At 41.1% G+C, this 17111-nt stretch overlaps 1 protein-coding gene and 1 pseudogene across 1 annotated transcript; one reads left to right on the forward strand and one right to left on the reverse strand.

Annotated features, from left to right (window-relative positions):
• The first annotated feature begins 3325 nt into the window (after positions 1 to 3325).
• LOC147452344 (uncharacterized) lies at positions 3326 to 7167 on the forward strand. Its single transcript, XM_086519240.1, has 3 exons — positions 3326 to 3598; positions 3680 to 3912; positions 7143 to 7167. The coding sequence occupies exons 1-3, from the start codon at positions 3326 to 3328 to the stop codon at positions 7165 to 7167; spliced, it is 531 nt and encodes a 176-aa protein (XP_086375366.1).
• Positions 7168 to 14839: 7672 nt separating this feature from the next.
• On the reverse strand, positions 14840 to 15985 carry LOC147452345 (uncharacterized; annotated as a pseudogene).
• Between the last annotated feature and the right edge of the window lie 1126 nt (positions 15986 to 17111).

Below are 17111 nucleotides of genomic sequence, written 5' to 3' on the forward strand. Positions count from 1 at the left end.
GGGTGTGTAGATTTCTTGTACCCACAAATATAGGTATTGACCAATAAAAACGAGATTATAACCCGGTGATTCTGATCTTCGTGCACCTCTAGACCGAGGTGTGCGGGGATTGGACATGACTAGAGAATGTGAGGTAAAGAGAGAGAGAGAGAGAGAGAGAGAGAGAGAGAGAGAGAGAGAGAGAGAGAGAGAGATAAGACGAAGAATGCCAATAGAATATTAAATTTGTTGTCCAGGTAATAAGTTTTTTATCCTCATTATGAGTAGCGACGAGGATGTGGGACCGTCCAACCGAAACACCTATCTCTCAACGAGGGTCTTATGTCCTTGTAATCAATGCAAGCATGCTGTGTGACGGACAAGACGTGTTTCTTTGCAGCACGTTCGTGAATTTGGCGAGTTCGATCCATCTATTATAGATCGAGTTGTTGCCAATTATAACTCGTCGGACTCTGACGCTGGCCAACAAGCAGCAATCTTGCAACCCAATAGACGTGTTCGCAGGCGCTTTGGTCAAGCAGCATATGTGAGGCCACAAGATGTAGCCTCTGACAGCTCGGGGGATGATCATATAGAGCACATTCCCAACGAGGCAATGTTTGAGCCCGAGATTGATGAAATGATCGAGACGATCATGGATTCAGAAAGGCCTATCTATGATGATATGAAAAGTGAAGCCGATACGCCATTGTATAATGGAGCACGTATGTCTAGATTGAAAGCACTCCTGGTTCTTCTCAACATGTAGGCAAAGTTTGGATGGAGTGACACTAGCGTCACAGCGCTTTTCAGGTGATCTATTACAATTAGTTTACTTTAATAGAACTCTAAATGTACAATGATCTGATAGATTTTTACACGACTGTATCATATTTTTATGTTGTGTAGATTGCTGAAAGAGCACATACTACCAGCTGACAATGTGATGCCAGATTCCCGAGATGAAGCAAGAAAGATTTTGCGAAACTTGGGGATGGATTACAATTCTATCCACGCTTGTCCTAATGACTGCATTCTTTTCAGAGGGGAATACACAGACATGGAGAAGTGTCCGAAATGTGATTCCGAAAGATATCGAGTAGATCTCCACGGGACAAAAATTCCACAAAAGGTTTTGCGACATTTTCCTCTGCTTCCTCGCATCAAGCATTTCTTCGAATGTAAGTCCATGGCCGCCCTAGCATCATGGCATGAGGAGAATAAATCTTCGGATGGTGTGCTACGAATTCCTGCAGATTGCGCAGCCTGGAAACATATAGATGGAACATGGTCGGATTTTGCCAGGGAAGCTCGAAATTTGCGCTTAGGCCTGGCTATGGATGGCGTAAATCCATTTGGTCAAAGATCAACATCTTACAGTGTATGGCCCGTTGTCATCGTCAACTACAACATTCCCCCGTGGTTGACTACGAAGAAGGGGCACCTATGGCTAAGCTTGATTGTGCCAGGGCGATATAAAGTGGGGAATATGGATGTGTATCTTCGTCCACTATTGGAAGAGCTACAACAATTGTGGATTGGCATAGAGGTGGTGGATATGAGCCGACACACAGGACGACGGAATGCTTTGATCAGAGGCATTCTAATGTGGACCATGCATGACTATCCCGGGCTAACAGAATGCTCAGGTGATCTATTGACACTCCTCACTCAGACACTGTAAATCTTGTTTTTTCCCATAGTTGATCTATTATCATGTGTATACATGCAGGGCTTCAAACAAGCGGATACAAAGCATGTGTCACATGTGGACCTAGACTGAATGCACGTAGGGCACCCTCACTGAAGAAGCAAATCTACGAAGGTCATCAAGCGTATCTTCCAGAGAATCATGTGTTACGCGACGGCTTTTTGGGAAGAGAGCCACCAAGGATGTCTGCACAAGCATGGTTAGAGCAGAAGGAGATGTGCGATGACGGATTGCCTCCAGGGATGAAGAGACTATCTCTATGGTACGAGTTACCATACTGGCCCCGACTCATGATCAATCACTTGCTCGATCCAATGCACATATTCAAGAATGTGGGTAATCTACTATGGGACCATTTGACCGGCAAGAAAGATACTTTGGGAGCCAGAGTTGACCTTAGAAATGTGGATCGTATGGAGCAATATTGGCCGCAAAGAGCGTCTGATGGATCGATAAAACTCTCTAAAGCACCATGGATTTTCACAGGAGCCCAAGAACGCAAAGTAAAAGAGGCCATTCGATCTTTGCGGACCCCCACTGGCGTAATGCACTCGCTCCGAACGTGTTTTACTAAAGAAGGAAAGCTTACCGGTTTGAAGTCACACGATTGGCATAAAATATGTCAGGTACGTTCATAGTGGTCTTTAATATCATTGCATAAAATGTGGACTTTAATATCATTGTTGCACATACTTTACAGTTTATTTTACCGGTTGCCATTGAGGGATGTTTGTCTCTCGACATCCGTAACACAATCTACAAACTTGCAAAGCTGGAGCAATGGATCTCACAAAAGGAGATCAACGTAGACTCCATACCATTCGCCAAACTAAATGCTGCGGAGCTTGTGTGCATGTTTGAGAAACATTTTCCTACTACCATGCTAACCATTCAGGTGCATCTTCTTGTTCACATAGTTGATGAGGTGGAAATAGTTGGCACAGTTCATTCCAGATGGATGTTCTTCTTAGAGCGTTTCATGAAAACGCTTAAGGGATATGTGCGTCAAAAGGCACGTCCGGAGGGTAGCATGGCAGAAGGTTGGTTGGTATCAGAGTCCCTAGTGTACATTGGAGAGTGGCTAGACGGATTTGATAAATCCCGGGACACGCTATGGCGAACCATAGATGATGAGCGCATATCTGGGATTGTCATGTCCAATCTCGGTGTTGAGAAGAAGATGACGGAAGATCTAGAGGCTAAAATCAACCGATTTTGCATGCTTCACAATCCAGTGATGCAAAAGTGGATTTCACAATATGAGGATGCAAAGCAAGAGCGACAAAGGGCACGAATCGAGTGGAGACGGGGAAGACGACCACCGATGCACTATCCAGCGGTTCTGGAGAGCCTACCAACCTTCATGAGCTTAAGATGGTTGCACAACCAATTGAAAAGCGCACAACAATGCGGTGACGAAGTGACTGAAGAAGAGTGGGAGTACTCTCGGGGTTGCGCGACCAAGGTAAGTTTGCAATGTACGACTAGCAAGTGACTTTATTTATAAACGTTTGAACGGCCACTCATAATCTTTGTTCGTTGTAGTATAAGTCATACACAGCAGCATGGTGTAAAGGTCGACATTTTAGGGTGGAACGAATCGACAAAAAGCGTTTTACTCAAGATTGTGGAATCATGGCAAAATTTGAACAGTCTAGTCGACGACGTTCCTCTGATGCAGATCCTGTGGTGGCGGAACTCACTTACTTCGGCACGCTGCAAGAGATTTTGAGGATCGATTACAGAGGATTTTTTGTCGACTTGTTCGACGTGCAATGGTTCAAGATAATCATGGAGGGTCGCAACGCTACTGTGCGTAGAGGAGAGTCTGGTTTTCTTGAGGTGGATTCTACTAAGAAATGGACTGACCTAAGAGACACTTTCGTACTACCCGAGCATTGTGAACAAGTAAGTATATAAATAGTTAACATCCCCCTTTTACAAGTTATGTGCTTGAAAGCTCTCATGTAAGTTATGTGGCTCTGGCAGGTAATATTTCATCCTACAAAGTCTACATCAAACTGGTGGTACGTCATAGAGGTAGCCCCTCGTAGTGCAAGGACGTATGAAGGCTACCATGTGCCAATCACAACGACATCAATGGAGGAGATCAGAGAAGATGCTCAATCAGAAGCCGCTGCGGTGGTGCCAGACGAGCATCAAGATGCTACTACTCTATATGGGGTGCATGCAGAGGAGCTACAAAATGAAACAGAGGATATGTGTTTAAACGGAGAGCTCTATATAGATATAGGAAGTTATGCTGAGTTATGCGAGGATGAGAGAGAGATCTCTTAAAGCCACAAATATTGTATTTGAACAATTTTGCTCCGTGTTGTAAAAGCTCTGGCTCTCTAATTAAGTACCTTCCATGGTGTATAACGCTCTTTTCTACTCGCGCTCACATCTTTTGATTGAAAATTCTGAGTTTTCGACTTGCCTCTTCTATCACTCGATTCATTGCGTCATTGTATTTATATGCATCATTACGTCATTGTATTTAATGGTCTTTGCGTCATTGTCTACTCTATTCATTCAATATTAAGTTTAAATATTCGTGTGTTTAATGCAGGTATGGATGATGAGGAGTTTCTTTCTTCTTTGTCACCGCAGCAGAGACAGTGGTACGTGGAGCGTCATCGCTCTGGCGCATCATCGCGCATTCCTACACCATCCGCATCTCCCTCTCTTTCGGAGCATTCGGCGCGCTCCGAAGCTTCGGCGTCGACGAGACGAGCTTCACACTCGTCTAGACACCGGCGCTCTAGTGGTGGCGGTGGCGGTTGTTGTGGGGATTCCGCCATCGATGCCTCCACACCGCCTCGTGTTCGACGAGGCTCTTTACCCTCCCCTTCTTTGCCCGCCCCCACACCAGCCACAGCATCGCCATCTACGCCAGGTTTTGCCTGGCTGACTGTTCCTAGAAGCTACACACCTCTACCTACTCCGCCAGGAGCCACCCCACTCGACACTCCTCGCTTCGGGGCCCAGACGCCGGTGGAGACACCTGACGTCCGTACCCCCATCGACACGCCGCTAGAGACCCCTGCCGGGACACCCAGGTTCACGCGTCACCGGCCAGAGGGCTTGCCTTACTCCATTGACATCAGCGGCGGCATCATCATGGATGATGACGGCAAGAAGGTGATCTCGCGCATGTGTGGTCTTTGCTCTCAGCTGTTTAGACACTACATACTAAACAAATGGAGTGAAGTACCAAGTGATTTAAAAAACAGAGTCATCAGCATACTTCATGATGAGTTTCCCGTTCCAACACGGGATCAGCGCTTCAATGAAGACCTGATGAAGATTCGAATGCGCGAATACTGCAAACACAAGCGTTCCGAAGCGCAAAAAGCAATCAAGAATGGATGGAACAGGCCAGATTGGCTGGCCAAAGAAGATTGGAAGAATGCGAAGAAAGCAACGCGCGAGAATCCCGACAAGTGGAAGCAACAAAAGGATGCAGCCAGAGCACGAGTAGAGGCAAGGAGCTCGCACCACTTGGGGAGCGGTGGATGGGCATCATTTGAGGCCGATTTTGTAAGTCTTTTCACATTGCTCTTTATGCATGTTCGATAGTTTAGGGTTTATGAGTTTTTTAGTTCTAACATAATGAAATCTTTGTATGTTTTGACAGTGGTCGATGACAGGACGTGATCCCACACCGTACGAGCGCGAGTACGCAGGCAGGAAGGGCTTAAACGCCCTGATGGACATTCTCAGTTCTCGCGGCGGCATGGTTAGTATTAGGGTTTACTCTTTTTTATTTTTTGTATTGTTTTATAAATGTCGTTATATGTTTATACTTACTGAAAGCTGTCTTATTGTCTTTTTTTGCAGAATCCGACAGATACGCCGCTTGGACGCGATGAGACGTCTGACTAGACAACGTCAGTTTAGCCGTAGCTAGATACCTTTAGTTTAGGGTTTCTCATAGCTTATGTATCATGAGACGGATTTTATACGTCTTTTTGAACCATGTATATTATTACATTTGTCACCGCAGTTCCTTTTGCCAATCAATTCTTTATGCCTATGATGTTGTACAATTGTCATTATTACATTTGCCAATCAATTCATTTTGCCTATGATGTGTACAATTGTCAATTTTGCAAACAATGCATCTTGTGGGTGACTATTTTGGGTCTATTATCTACCTTTGCACTTTTTTCAAAAAGTGAATCAAGTACAATATGGTTGATGGGTGGTAGGGCATTCAATGCCCTGCCACCAAAAAAAAATTTTCTCGGGCGTCGCTATAAGCGTCGCTCTTTATGGCTCTGTAGCGTCGCTATATGCGTCGCTATAGTCTTCTGTGTAAACGTCGCTATAGGCGTCGCTATATAGCGACGCTCATAGCGACGCCTATAGCGACGCTCTCGTAGCGACGCTTGTAGCGACGGTTTTAGCGACGCCGGGGGTTATAAAAACCCAATGTATTTCCGTCGCTAACAGCGTCACAAGAGCACACAACCTCTTGTAGTGTTTCCTTCTATCGAAGGTGCATAGTGTTGAACCAAGCCTTGGATGATTGCACACAAAGTAAAGGTTTTCCTTGTTTCGGCGCCTCCTGTTAAAAAAAGGTGGATTTTGTCATTTGGGCATACTCTCTTTCGTGTCATGATATCATCATAAAGACGTCTTTGCTCTATATTCAAACTCATGACAATTGAGTGATATTCTTCATTTAGCATTCCAAGGAATCTGGATGATGTTGGTAGTTGAGTGGTATGATGCCTTGTGGTTGGTAGGTCGAGATCAAGCTCATAAGTGAATTGTTCTTGTTGAGTTTCTTGTGAGGAGATTGAGCAAGATGTTGATGATTCTTGATTGTTGATTTCTAGTTTTGTGAAAGGCTCCATGTTTTGTGCAATTATAGCAATATTAGACTCATATCTCTCTCTCCAAGTTGATGTCAAAGCATCGAACGTGGATTCATCGCTTGTGAACGGTAGAAACAACAGACATAGTTGGTGGTAATGTCTCTCGCTGTCGATCTCCTTGTTGAAGCTTGTATATCCGATGATTCGAGGCTTTTTGCACTTGTGGTGTGTCCCTTGTGCGATAGTGTATTTTCTTGCATACTCTGCCAAACAAAAATTTTGTATGCTAGCTGGTCTTTTTGTATACTTTGTTACGAGATCATCAAAGAATATGTATGTGTCATTAGGATGAAGTGTTTGCAAGGAAGTCTTCCTCTTTAACAATATTGTTCTTTGGGTTTGGTAGTCTACATTGATGAAGATAAATTGCCTGGTTGTGCTGTGCAATGGAAGAGATAGTGAAATGTATGTTGCTTGTTGAGCTGTGATTTCTTGAGCATTGATCAAGGCACCTCCAATTTTCTTAAGACGCTCCAATGTGGGAAGACTCTCATTCTTGCATTTCTCAAGGATTTTGTTGATTGCTTTGCTTGTGGTCGAATCTATTTTTTTCATATGATGTGCAGTATGCAGCAACTCCATGAGGATTGAAAATAAACTAAATATCAAGATTGTCATCCCACAATGTGCACATTGTTTTGTTGAAATTGTTTGTGTATATATCTTTTGGTTGTCTTTTGAGCAAAAGTGTTGGTTCTGAGAGCAAAACTGAGAGTGTCTCAAGGTACATGTCCTCATCCATGCTTAAAGAGGATAACCAATCATCAAAACTCATTTCAGGGCAGTGTGGCAGAGCTGCAAGTTGGCTTTCTAGTTGTGTCTTATTCGCAAGAAGCATGGATTTCCTTTCTTCACTTGATCGTACTGGACGCAAGATAGTTGTTTGCCGTGCAGGCGGTCTTAGAAATCCAAAACGGCAATGCTTCTTTCTTTTTTTGCAAGTTCTTCGATGGGAATGGATTTGTACTTTTTGTAGGTCAACAGGTAATTCATCTTTGTTACTTGAGATGCATTTATCAACAAAAGCAATCACTTCTTTGTCATCAGAAATCCCAAGCTTTGGAGAATTGTCAATCCAAATTAATCCATGATCATGCTGGCTTCCCCTATGCTGAAATTCTGTGACAAAGAAAAAATCCATGATTTGGCCAAGTATTTTTTAATTTCGTTTCAACTCTTTCTTAAGTGCGTTGAATCTATGGACATAGTATCGAGCTGTGGTGATAGGATCTGCACGAACCAACGCACAGATATAGTGTGCACTAGATTGGAAATTAGATTCATTGATTTGTGGATTAAGCACTAGATTGGAAATTAGATTCATTGATTCGTGCAATGGCTTCCATCTTTGCTCTGCACATGATAGAGTGACAAAAAAGGTAGGCTGCCCTATTTGTCGAATCATGGCGAAGACATTACGCTTGAGTTTGGCCTTGTAATCTGATGATGTTCGCAGAGATTCAAAGTCATGATATCCTAGTTGGGATGATAGTATTCGCTCAATGTTAGTGTTGTTCTGAACATCTTTTGCGCATAGTTGCATGCCTTGCAATTTTCCCTTGCGTAGACGCACCCATATAGAACCAAGCACCTTGCCGATGATAATCTTCATCACTTTGAAGAAAAAAATTGCAATGTATAATGCAAAGCGTCTATCCTTGTTTTTGAGCTCCCATTGTGCGACCTTCAAGTAATTTTTTTTCACAAGGTTTGCATAGGTTCTTTTTTTTCCAAAGAACAAAGTTGGAAATGATAATTCCTCACAATCGGCATCATCAAATAGGCTCAGACGGGAAAATCCTTCGCACGGAGCGACGCTATGGACATGTGCACTGTGATCGATGACTTGCTGTGAAGAATAGATACCATGGACAAGGGTGTCTGAATGTTCATTCACTAACTCATCAACCTCATCTTCTTCATACAACACTACATCTGGACTCATGTGAAAAGTAGAAACCCAAGCTTCATTAATGGAGGCTTTGTAATCTATGTATAAAGGGGTGCCAATCAAATCTTTCAATGCTTGGAGCACATAAAAGGGACGTACACCACCACTAAGGTATGCATGGGCATACTCAAGTTTACGCTTAATCTCCACAAGGATTGTAGCGTGCTCATCACTAAAACGCAGCAAGATTGCTTGAATTCTTGTTAAGTCTGCCATGACATTAACGACACTGCCTCGCAGCTCGAACTGACCCTCATAATTGCGTTCTCGTATTTGAGTGAAAGAAATGCGAAGTGATACAAGGCATTTCTCGATTGCATTTAACAATGCAATGCTTCCAATACTTTCATTGAGGAGAGAATGTGGATGTATGTAAAAGAGCGGTTTCCTTTGAGATTTCAAGCTTTGCTTACAGGAGAAACAAACTCTTTTGTCTACAGCAGAGTTAAATGTTTGCAATCCCATCAAGGTTTGGAGAAAAGATGCTTCGAGCACACTCAAACAATGCAAACTCTTTTTGAACAAAAGACTGCCACAACTTAAACATCCATGTAAGGTCTCTACTTTCAAATTTCACACAAGTTCTATTACGCATTTTAATTTTTTAACCATCACTCATTATTTAAGATATTCAAGTTCAAATTATGAATCGTAGGCTGAGAAAACCTAGAATTTAAAATTTACGCTACAAAATTTTGACATGTTTAGCTATATGAATCACTAATTAACTTATTGTAAGACTTATTTACTGATTGTAGAATTTTCTTTTACTGTTGTAAAGTTAATATAAGACTGTAAAGTTTAACTTAAAAATGTAAAGTAAATTATCATTAAGAAAATAAATAAAATAATTATAAAGACAAAAGAATACACAGGGATGACAAATGAAGGCACATGGACTCACATAGGAGGGGACAAAGTGGGACACACTGTCACATGAAAAGGAGAAGCTAGTCTTGACTAATCTTAATGAGGGGGGCTGTGTGGCCTTATCTTTTGATGATAATGACAAAGTGGTCAAGCTGATGGATACCACAAGGGTACCAAAAACGCGGGTGTGATTTTTAAGAAAAAATATATTTTTTTAAATTAAAAAAATATTTTTTTTGAAAAAAAAATTGGACGTTTTTCTTTCTGCTATAAATAGAGCATCCATGCTCTCACACTTTAAACATAGAGATTGCCTCTATAGCGCTCACGAAGTGCTGCCACTTCTCTTAAAGAGAAGGCGTCCACAAACCACTAAAAGAGCAAAAACTCTAATGGACTAATAAGGTGCGTATTAATTAAACATTCAATTAACTTTAGGAATGATGTATTTGTGCTATCTCCTACTCTAATCTCTCTAATAGATTAGTAAAATTCAATTAGCTATGTGTGTGTGTGTGCTATATCTTACTCTAATCTCTCTAATAGATTAGTAAGATTCAATTAGCTTTAAGAAAGATATGTGTGTGTATGTGTGTTATCTCTTACTCTAATCTCTCTAATAGATTAGTAAGATTCAATTAGCTTTAAGTAGGATGTGTGTGTGTGTGTGTGTGTGTGTGTGTGTGTGTGTGTGTGCTATCTTTTACTTTAATCTCTCTAATAGATTAGTAAGATTCAATTAGCTATGTGTGTGTGTGCTATCTATTACTCTAATCTCTAATGGATTAGTAAGATTCAATTAGCTTTAAGAAGGATATGTGTGTGTGTGTGTGCTATCTTTTACTCTAATCTCTCTAATAGATTAGTAAGATTCAATTAGCTTTAAGAAGGATGTGTGTGTGTGTGTGTGTGTGTGTGTGTGTGTGCTATCTTGTACTCTAATCTCTCTAATAGATTAGTAAGATTCAATTAGCTTTAGAAAAGGATGTGTGTGTGTTGTCTTTTACTCTAATCTTCTAATGGATTAGTAAGATTCAATTAACTTTAGAAAAGATGTGTGTGTATGTTTTCTCTTACTCTAATCTCTCTAAGTATACCTACTCTCTCTAGTTAGTACATCTTCACTATTAACTGATGCATAGTTAATTGAAAGTTAATACATAAGAGAACTCATCATATTCTTATTATACATGATGAAATTCTCATTCACCAATTTTATTGTCAATTAAATTAAGTAGAATTTTGAATAATACTAAAAATTGATTTAGTTGAAGTATAGAAATTGAAGTTAGAATTGGATTAGAAATGTGAAGCATAAAAGTAATGCATTCTTAAACTTTCACTCATAGTTTACACACTTAATTTTTGATTAATTACGATTAATAAATATTTGATGTATAGAAATTAGATGTAGAACAACAACACTAAGTGTGAATCCGAGTTGGCGAGGGTTCAAATTACAGACTCTCTTTGGAAACAAGAGATTACTAGGGAAATTGACCAATTTAAAGTTCTAAGTGTATAACATAAGTGTAGTACAAAAAAATGGCTCCAATGCGTGCTCGAATCCAAGGCGCTAATGATCATGAAGCTGGTACAAGTAACGGTGGAATCCCTGCGGAACATGCTATGTCTCCACCAATCGGACCAATCGGAGCTATGGTACAAGTTAGTATTGCAGTTTCAAGTTATGCATCATTGCATATGCGAGACCATAGGAATATATTATTTACCTTATGAAAAGAAAACACGGACCGAAACCACGGGGCTTAACCCCAAGAAACTCGGCATATGTTTGACAAGTAGGAAAGATTGTCTGGTTAAACTGGTTGCTATAGGAAAGAATGTTTGTCCAAAACCTTCGGTATGGTTTCTCTCAAGTCTCTCTACTTATTAGTGCTGGTATTATGTGGCAGTTACCGAGGCGTAAGATGACGCCCAGGATGGCACCGCTAATGCTGTGGTGGGAGTACACCCAGATTAGCCCAGCTGGATACTGCAGTTTTGTTTTGCCGTGGCGTAAGGATGACGCCCAGATTGGCACCGTTGTTGCTGTGGCAGGAGTACGTCCAGATTAGCACAACGAGTACTTGTCGAGTGGTATGGGACGCTCATGAGGACAAGGGTTTTTATAAATAATGTATATACCGATCGGACATAATAGCGCCAGTAGAGATTCTTGAGTGAACCTAATCCAAGGGTTGTTGGTTTAAAATTGGACGACTTCTTGTTTGACTATTGTTTGTAATGTTGTTTGAAGGGTTGTTTTAACGAACCAGTATCATAAATAAAGTAAAGGAACATGTATGTTTAAACAGTGTGGTAGTAATTAGATAACAAAAGAAGGGTGAGTGTGGTGTGGAAAGTGGGAGAATGATACCCCGACGGTATCATTCTATGGACGGGTGGACCCGATGAGTCGGGTAACTTTTCAACGCTAGATTTTTTTTTTTATTAGTCATAAATCTTAAAAGAGACAAACCTTGGCAGCTGTGCTTCTGAAACATGGGGAAAAAAGCGCACAGGTTGGTCACTCTAATATTTATACCTTTAGGTATAGTTGATTATAGATAGTTTTTAGATAGGGTTATGGTGGTCACGCTCCGCTATAGCGAGATAGGATCAATCCTTCACTAACGGTTTATTCCCGTGGCTACGTAGTAACTAAGGCAATGTCCGTTGGTTTTTCTTTTTCAGGATTGGAGACCTATCAAAGGTACTCCGCTCCTCTCAAAAAGGGGTAGGGACCTCACAATCCATATGCAGGAGTGTCTTGAATTTCCACTAGATATTTTTGTTTCCTTATGATTGAGGCACAATATTGTCTTTATGCAACATTTTTGATATTGAGTAAACTTTCTTTTGAATTTGTTTCAAAGTGTGAGAAGAAAAAACTTGTGCTCAAAATCGAGAAGCTATATGCAGTGCTGTCTCATTTGGAAAACTCTTCACAACTTCCACCAATCTAGCGGCAAGATCTTTAGTTTAAGAGCAACGCTTACGTTTCTTGATGGAAGGCGATTGTAGAAAAACAAACAATCCATCTTGACAAATAAAGACGAACAAGCCATGAGAAGAGGAAGAAGATGCAACACAAGGATTAGCGTTGAAAGAATGTTGATGATTTTGTTCTTGAAACACATGAACAACACATTGAAACTCCAAGACATGGCAAGCTAGATTGATCAAATTGATTGAAATCAAAGGAGAATTTGCTCTTGTGCCCATACGTTGGTAAACCAGAGATTCAAGAGTTTTGTCGTCAACATTACAAGCAACACGCTCATCATTCCACAATTTCAGTCACACACTTGTGATCTCCAAGTCGTGAGAACGAAATTTTGCAACAATATGCTTGGACAAAATATTCTCTAATGAATTGATAGAGATATCTACACCACATACAAACAACAATGCCCTTAAAACATCTTGATTACAAGGAGATGTCGTCCAAAAAGTTGAGTCGATTGAACATTGGATGCCATTTATACAAAAAACAGCTTTATCGTCAAGAGATAATCCTGCCATAATGCCTAGATACAAAAGGATATTCAGCAGAATATAGGCTTCCTAGACGAGTACAAGGCACATTAGATAGACAGCATCTCCCTATTCAGATTTAAATCTTGTTACATACCCATGTGCATCGATTGAGAAATGCCCAGCTCTTTTCATTCCCACCAAGGAAGCTTTCAAACTCACTAGATCAGTTTCATACAAATGCAAAAAAGAAGATGGTAGGCGAAGGACTTGGTCAACAATCTTCCCGTGCAAGGTGACAGAAATGCCTTTACCGTCAGGAGGAACCAGCTTTGCTTGAAGAGCAGGAACTTTCCAAATTTCAACAACTTTGTTACAAGCAAAACAATGAGGATTAGAGCTTTGGCGATTGACTTGGGTAGATTTGCAAACTCCACATAAATACTCCAATCCAACAATGTTGACGTTAACAACCTCAAGAGAACCGAACACCTGAAATAAACATAAAGAAATCACACAATGCACAATGAATACAACGAACCTACCAAGCAGAACTCACCGTTTTTCCAAATTCCATATTGGCAATCTGCTTATCACGAATATCTTTGAAAGCCAACTTCAATTGAGAGGGCAATGGCAGCAGGATAGTGTAGTCCACAACAGACAATGTGTTAAATAATTGTTTGAAGACATTTATGTTGTGGGCCACACAATCATAAAATCCATTCTCTTTGACTTCATTGGATATGTTATAAAAGTCAGCCTTTTGAGAAGGTACAAACAAAAGCTGCAGCAATAACAAACAGTGAAAACACTATCAAGAACACTTAGAGCTGTGTATAGAAGCTTACCGTTGCTCTATCAACACCAATAAGGCCATCAGCAACAATAAGAGCAAGACAGCAAGACTCTTAATCACCAAAAGAGGAAACAAAATGTAGAGGTATATTACCATCCATATTCGAATCCATAGCGCCTTGGTATAGAGAGTGATGCTATGCTTTGATGATAGAATGTGGCTATAAGGTTTAAAAGACTGTACTATAGAGGAAGTAAAACTCTCAACAAGAGTGATCTCAGAATAGGAGGCTTGTAAAACGTGATGGTTCTTCAAAATACCTTTGGCTTTTATGTACTAACAACTCAAAGAGTGAAACGTGATGGACAATCTTGTGTACTTCAAGAAAGATAGTTTGAAAGTTCCACTCAAAGGTTGGTTGTAAATGTAGATTTTTACATTTGTTACCATCTATCATTATATAATATTGGGTCACGACCTATACACTAAATTAAGAGAGAGAGAGAGAGAGAGAGAGAGAGAAAGCTACTCTTTTAATTAACTCTACCTCGATTTTTGCAATAACAGTAAAAGCTACAAATAACTCAACTATTACTAGAGAGAGGAGAGAAGGAAAGACAGGTGCATCCTAAATAAACTCAACTATTATTAGAGAGAGGAGAGAGGAGAAGAGAAGTGCAAGGCTGCAAAAGAAATGAGAACTACAACTAAGTAAATTAAGAAATCTAAAAAATAGAAACAAATATGATTCTAAATCATCACATTAAAACGGATTTATTTTCATTCTTACTTTATAATATTAACATTGAACCTTGAGACAATCAAATTTAATATTGAAAGTTGAATCATTTTTTTACATTAAAAAAATAACCCCATAGCCATAAATTTTCAATGCCAAATCCCCAAAACCTAAGCACATATCAGCTAGTCCAAATAATCCATCAATAGGATTAAATCATGGACCAAATTGCATCATAGAATGTGGAGCCAATCGTTTTTAATTAAAAGCATCTCGCCACACCAAAAAAAAAATTATAGCAAAGCAAAGCATAAAGTCCATCAACAACAATTGGACAAACTTTGAAATATAATTAACTTCAAAACATTACACAACATCAAACTTAATTGACACCGTAAAAGTTCCATCTATTATAGTGTTCAATTTATTTAGCCCGTAACAAAGTGTGCTTGACCTCGACATACATTAAGCCACCCAAACCATCCAATCCCGTTAATGGTTCCGTGCCACCCTGCAAAAAATAGCAAACTGTTAAAACAAACAGTCAACCGGTAGAAAGCAACAAATCAAACAAAAAAAAATCTCTTTACAACATACCATAAATTAACACAAAATGCCGGTGACGAGGCACATGTGACACCAAACCGCCATAGACCGGCAGGCGGGACGACACAGCAGAGCAACGCAACACACCGTAGCAAACTTGCACAGTAGAAAGCCCCGATCCACCACAGACCAACGAAGAAGACGACAATGCAGCACGACAACACCGGAAACAGCAGCAGCAGAACAAATCGGCGTCCAAGATCCATCACAGGTCGGCGGAGGAGACTTCCTAACAGAGCAACAAAACCCCGATGCATAGAGCAGCACGGCACAGAACAGAATGGCCCAATCCACCACAGACCGACGGAGAGGATGGCAATGCAACACGACATAACCAGAAACAGCAGCACCACCACAGATCGGCATCCAAGATCCGCCATAGATCGGCGAAGGCGACGTCCAAACAGAGCAACACGGCCCGAATCCACACAGTAGCATGGCACCACATATTCAAGTGCCACTTCAAATCGGCGAAGGAGACGAGAAAAAAGAGCAGCACAACCCCGAGACACAGAACAACAAAGCACCAAGGCACGACCTCAATCCACCATAGACCAGCGAACCAAGAACACGAGGCACCCGCAGAGAAGCACAGCAGAGCACAAGCGAGGCCCAAATCCGCCATAGATCGGCGAGCAGGACGGCAAACCACAACAACGCAAGACTGAGGAGAGGCAAGGCACTAAAACACGCCCAACAGCGCCATAGACCAGTGAGAAGAACCACGCCACACAAGCCAGCATGTTCTCAACAACCCCATGCAAGAAGCAGGACAGCACTACAGGAGCGGAGCAGGACAGCAGAGCAGGAGCGCGGCCCAGAACCGCCACAGGCCGGCGAGCAGGGCGATGTGCCCCCATGACGTCATGCGCGAACGACAGCACTACGAGAGCAGAGCAGGACAGCAGAGCAAGAGCACAGCCCAGAAGCGCCATAGACTGGCGAACAAGACAACAGAGAGCACCAAGACAACACGCAAAGGCACCCCATGCGCAACGCACACCTACGACCAAGAACCGCCATAGACCCGCCCTCCTTGAGCCTTGCCTACCCTACTAAGGGCTCATGAGCCCTAACCCTAAGGAGACCTCCCTCCACGAGGCTCCACTCCAAAAGAACGAAGAAGCATAATCCATGCACTCATTATAAGGCCATCCCACCAACCCCACTTTAAACCTGACAGCTTCCAGCTTGCACTCAACGTCCATCACTCGGAATCCAATACACCTATCCTCTCAAGAGCTACTCAAAACTACATACTTTATTTTTTAGTTTTCACACTTATTTATAAAACACATGTCATATTTCTCCCTAAGAAAAAACTCAAACCACCACTATCACCTTAGCCCTTTGGGAGGCCAAAAAAAGTATGAGGCCCTAACAAGGACCCACTTTTGAACTTAACAAGATAAAGGTTGACGTTGGCATTTTAAAAGAATAGAATGAGAAAGAACTAAAGTCATCTGGGGCTTGGGCTTGAAAGGACCCACTTTTGAACTTAACAAGATAAAGGTTGACGTTGGCATTTTAAAAGAATAGAATGAGAAAGAACTAAAGTCATCTGGGGCTTGAAAATTAAAAAAGACCCCTTACCAAACTATAAAAAATGAATTCATTTGCTCACACGTGTAGGAATATGCACCCCTCCGTGAACCCTAGGGGCACATTTGTTTATTTCTTGGAAAGATGCTCCTTTAGACGTTTGATTGGTTTTTGCTTTTCGCAAAACTCACCGTAGGCGGTTTAAACTCCAAAAAATTTACGGCAACTCATGCAAAGTTTGTGCCATGAGAACAAGACATACCATAAAGTTCAGAGCTTTATAATAGAGAGTCCTAACCCGCTACAAAGATCATAAGAAACCATACAGTTTGGGCTTTTACGAGGAGCCCTAATCCGCTACAGAGATGAGAACAAAGCACTGTTTTCAAAGAACATTTTTTCAAACAAATAGAAAAAATTGAACTTTTGAAATTTATGAGTTTTTTTCAAAACTTTGCAAGTTTTTTGACAACTATAACTAAAGTAGGAAAAATTTCACTGTTTTTTCAAATTGAAATTTTCTATTTTACAGGTAGCAGGTGCATTGT

The sequence above is a fragment of the Adiantum capillus-veneris genome, chromosome 8 (genome assembly GCF_014529385.1).
Source record: "Adiantum capillus-veneris isolate H3 chromosome 8, ASM1452938v2, whole genome shotgun sequence".
Taxonomy (NCBI): domain Eukaryota; kingdom Viridiplantae; phylum Streptophyta; class Polypodiopsida; order Polypodiales; family Pteridaceae; genus Adiantum; species Adiantum capillus-veneris.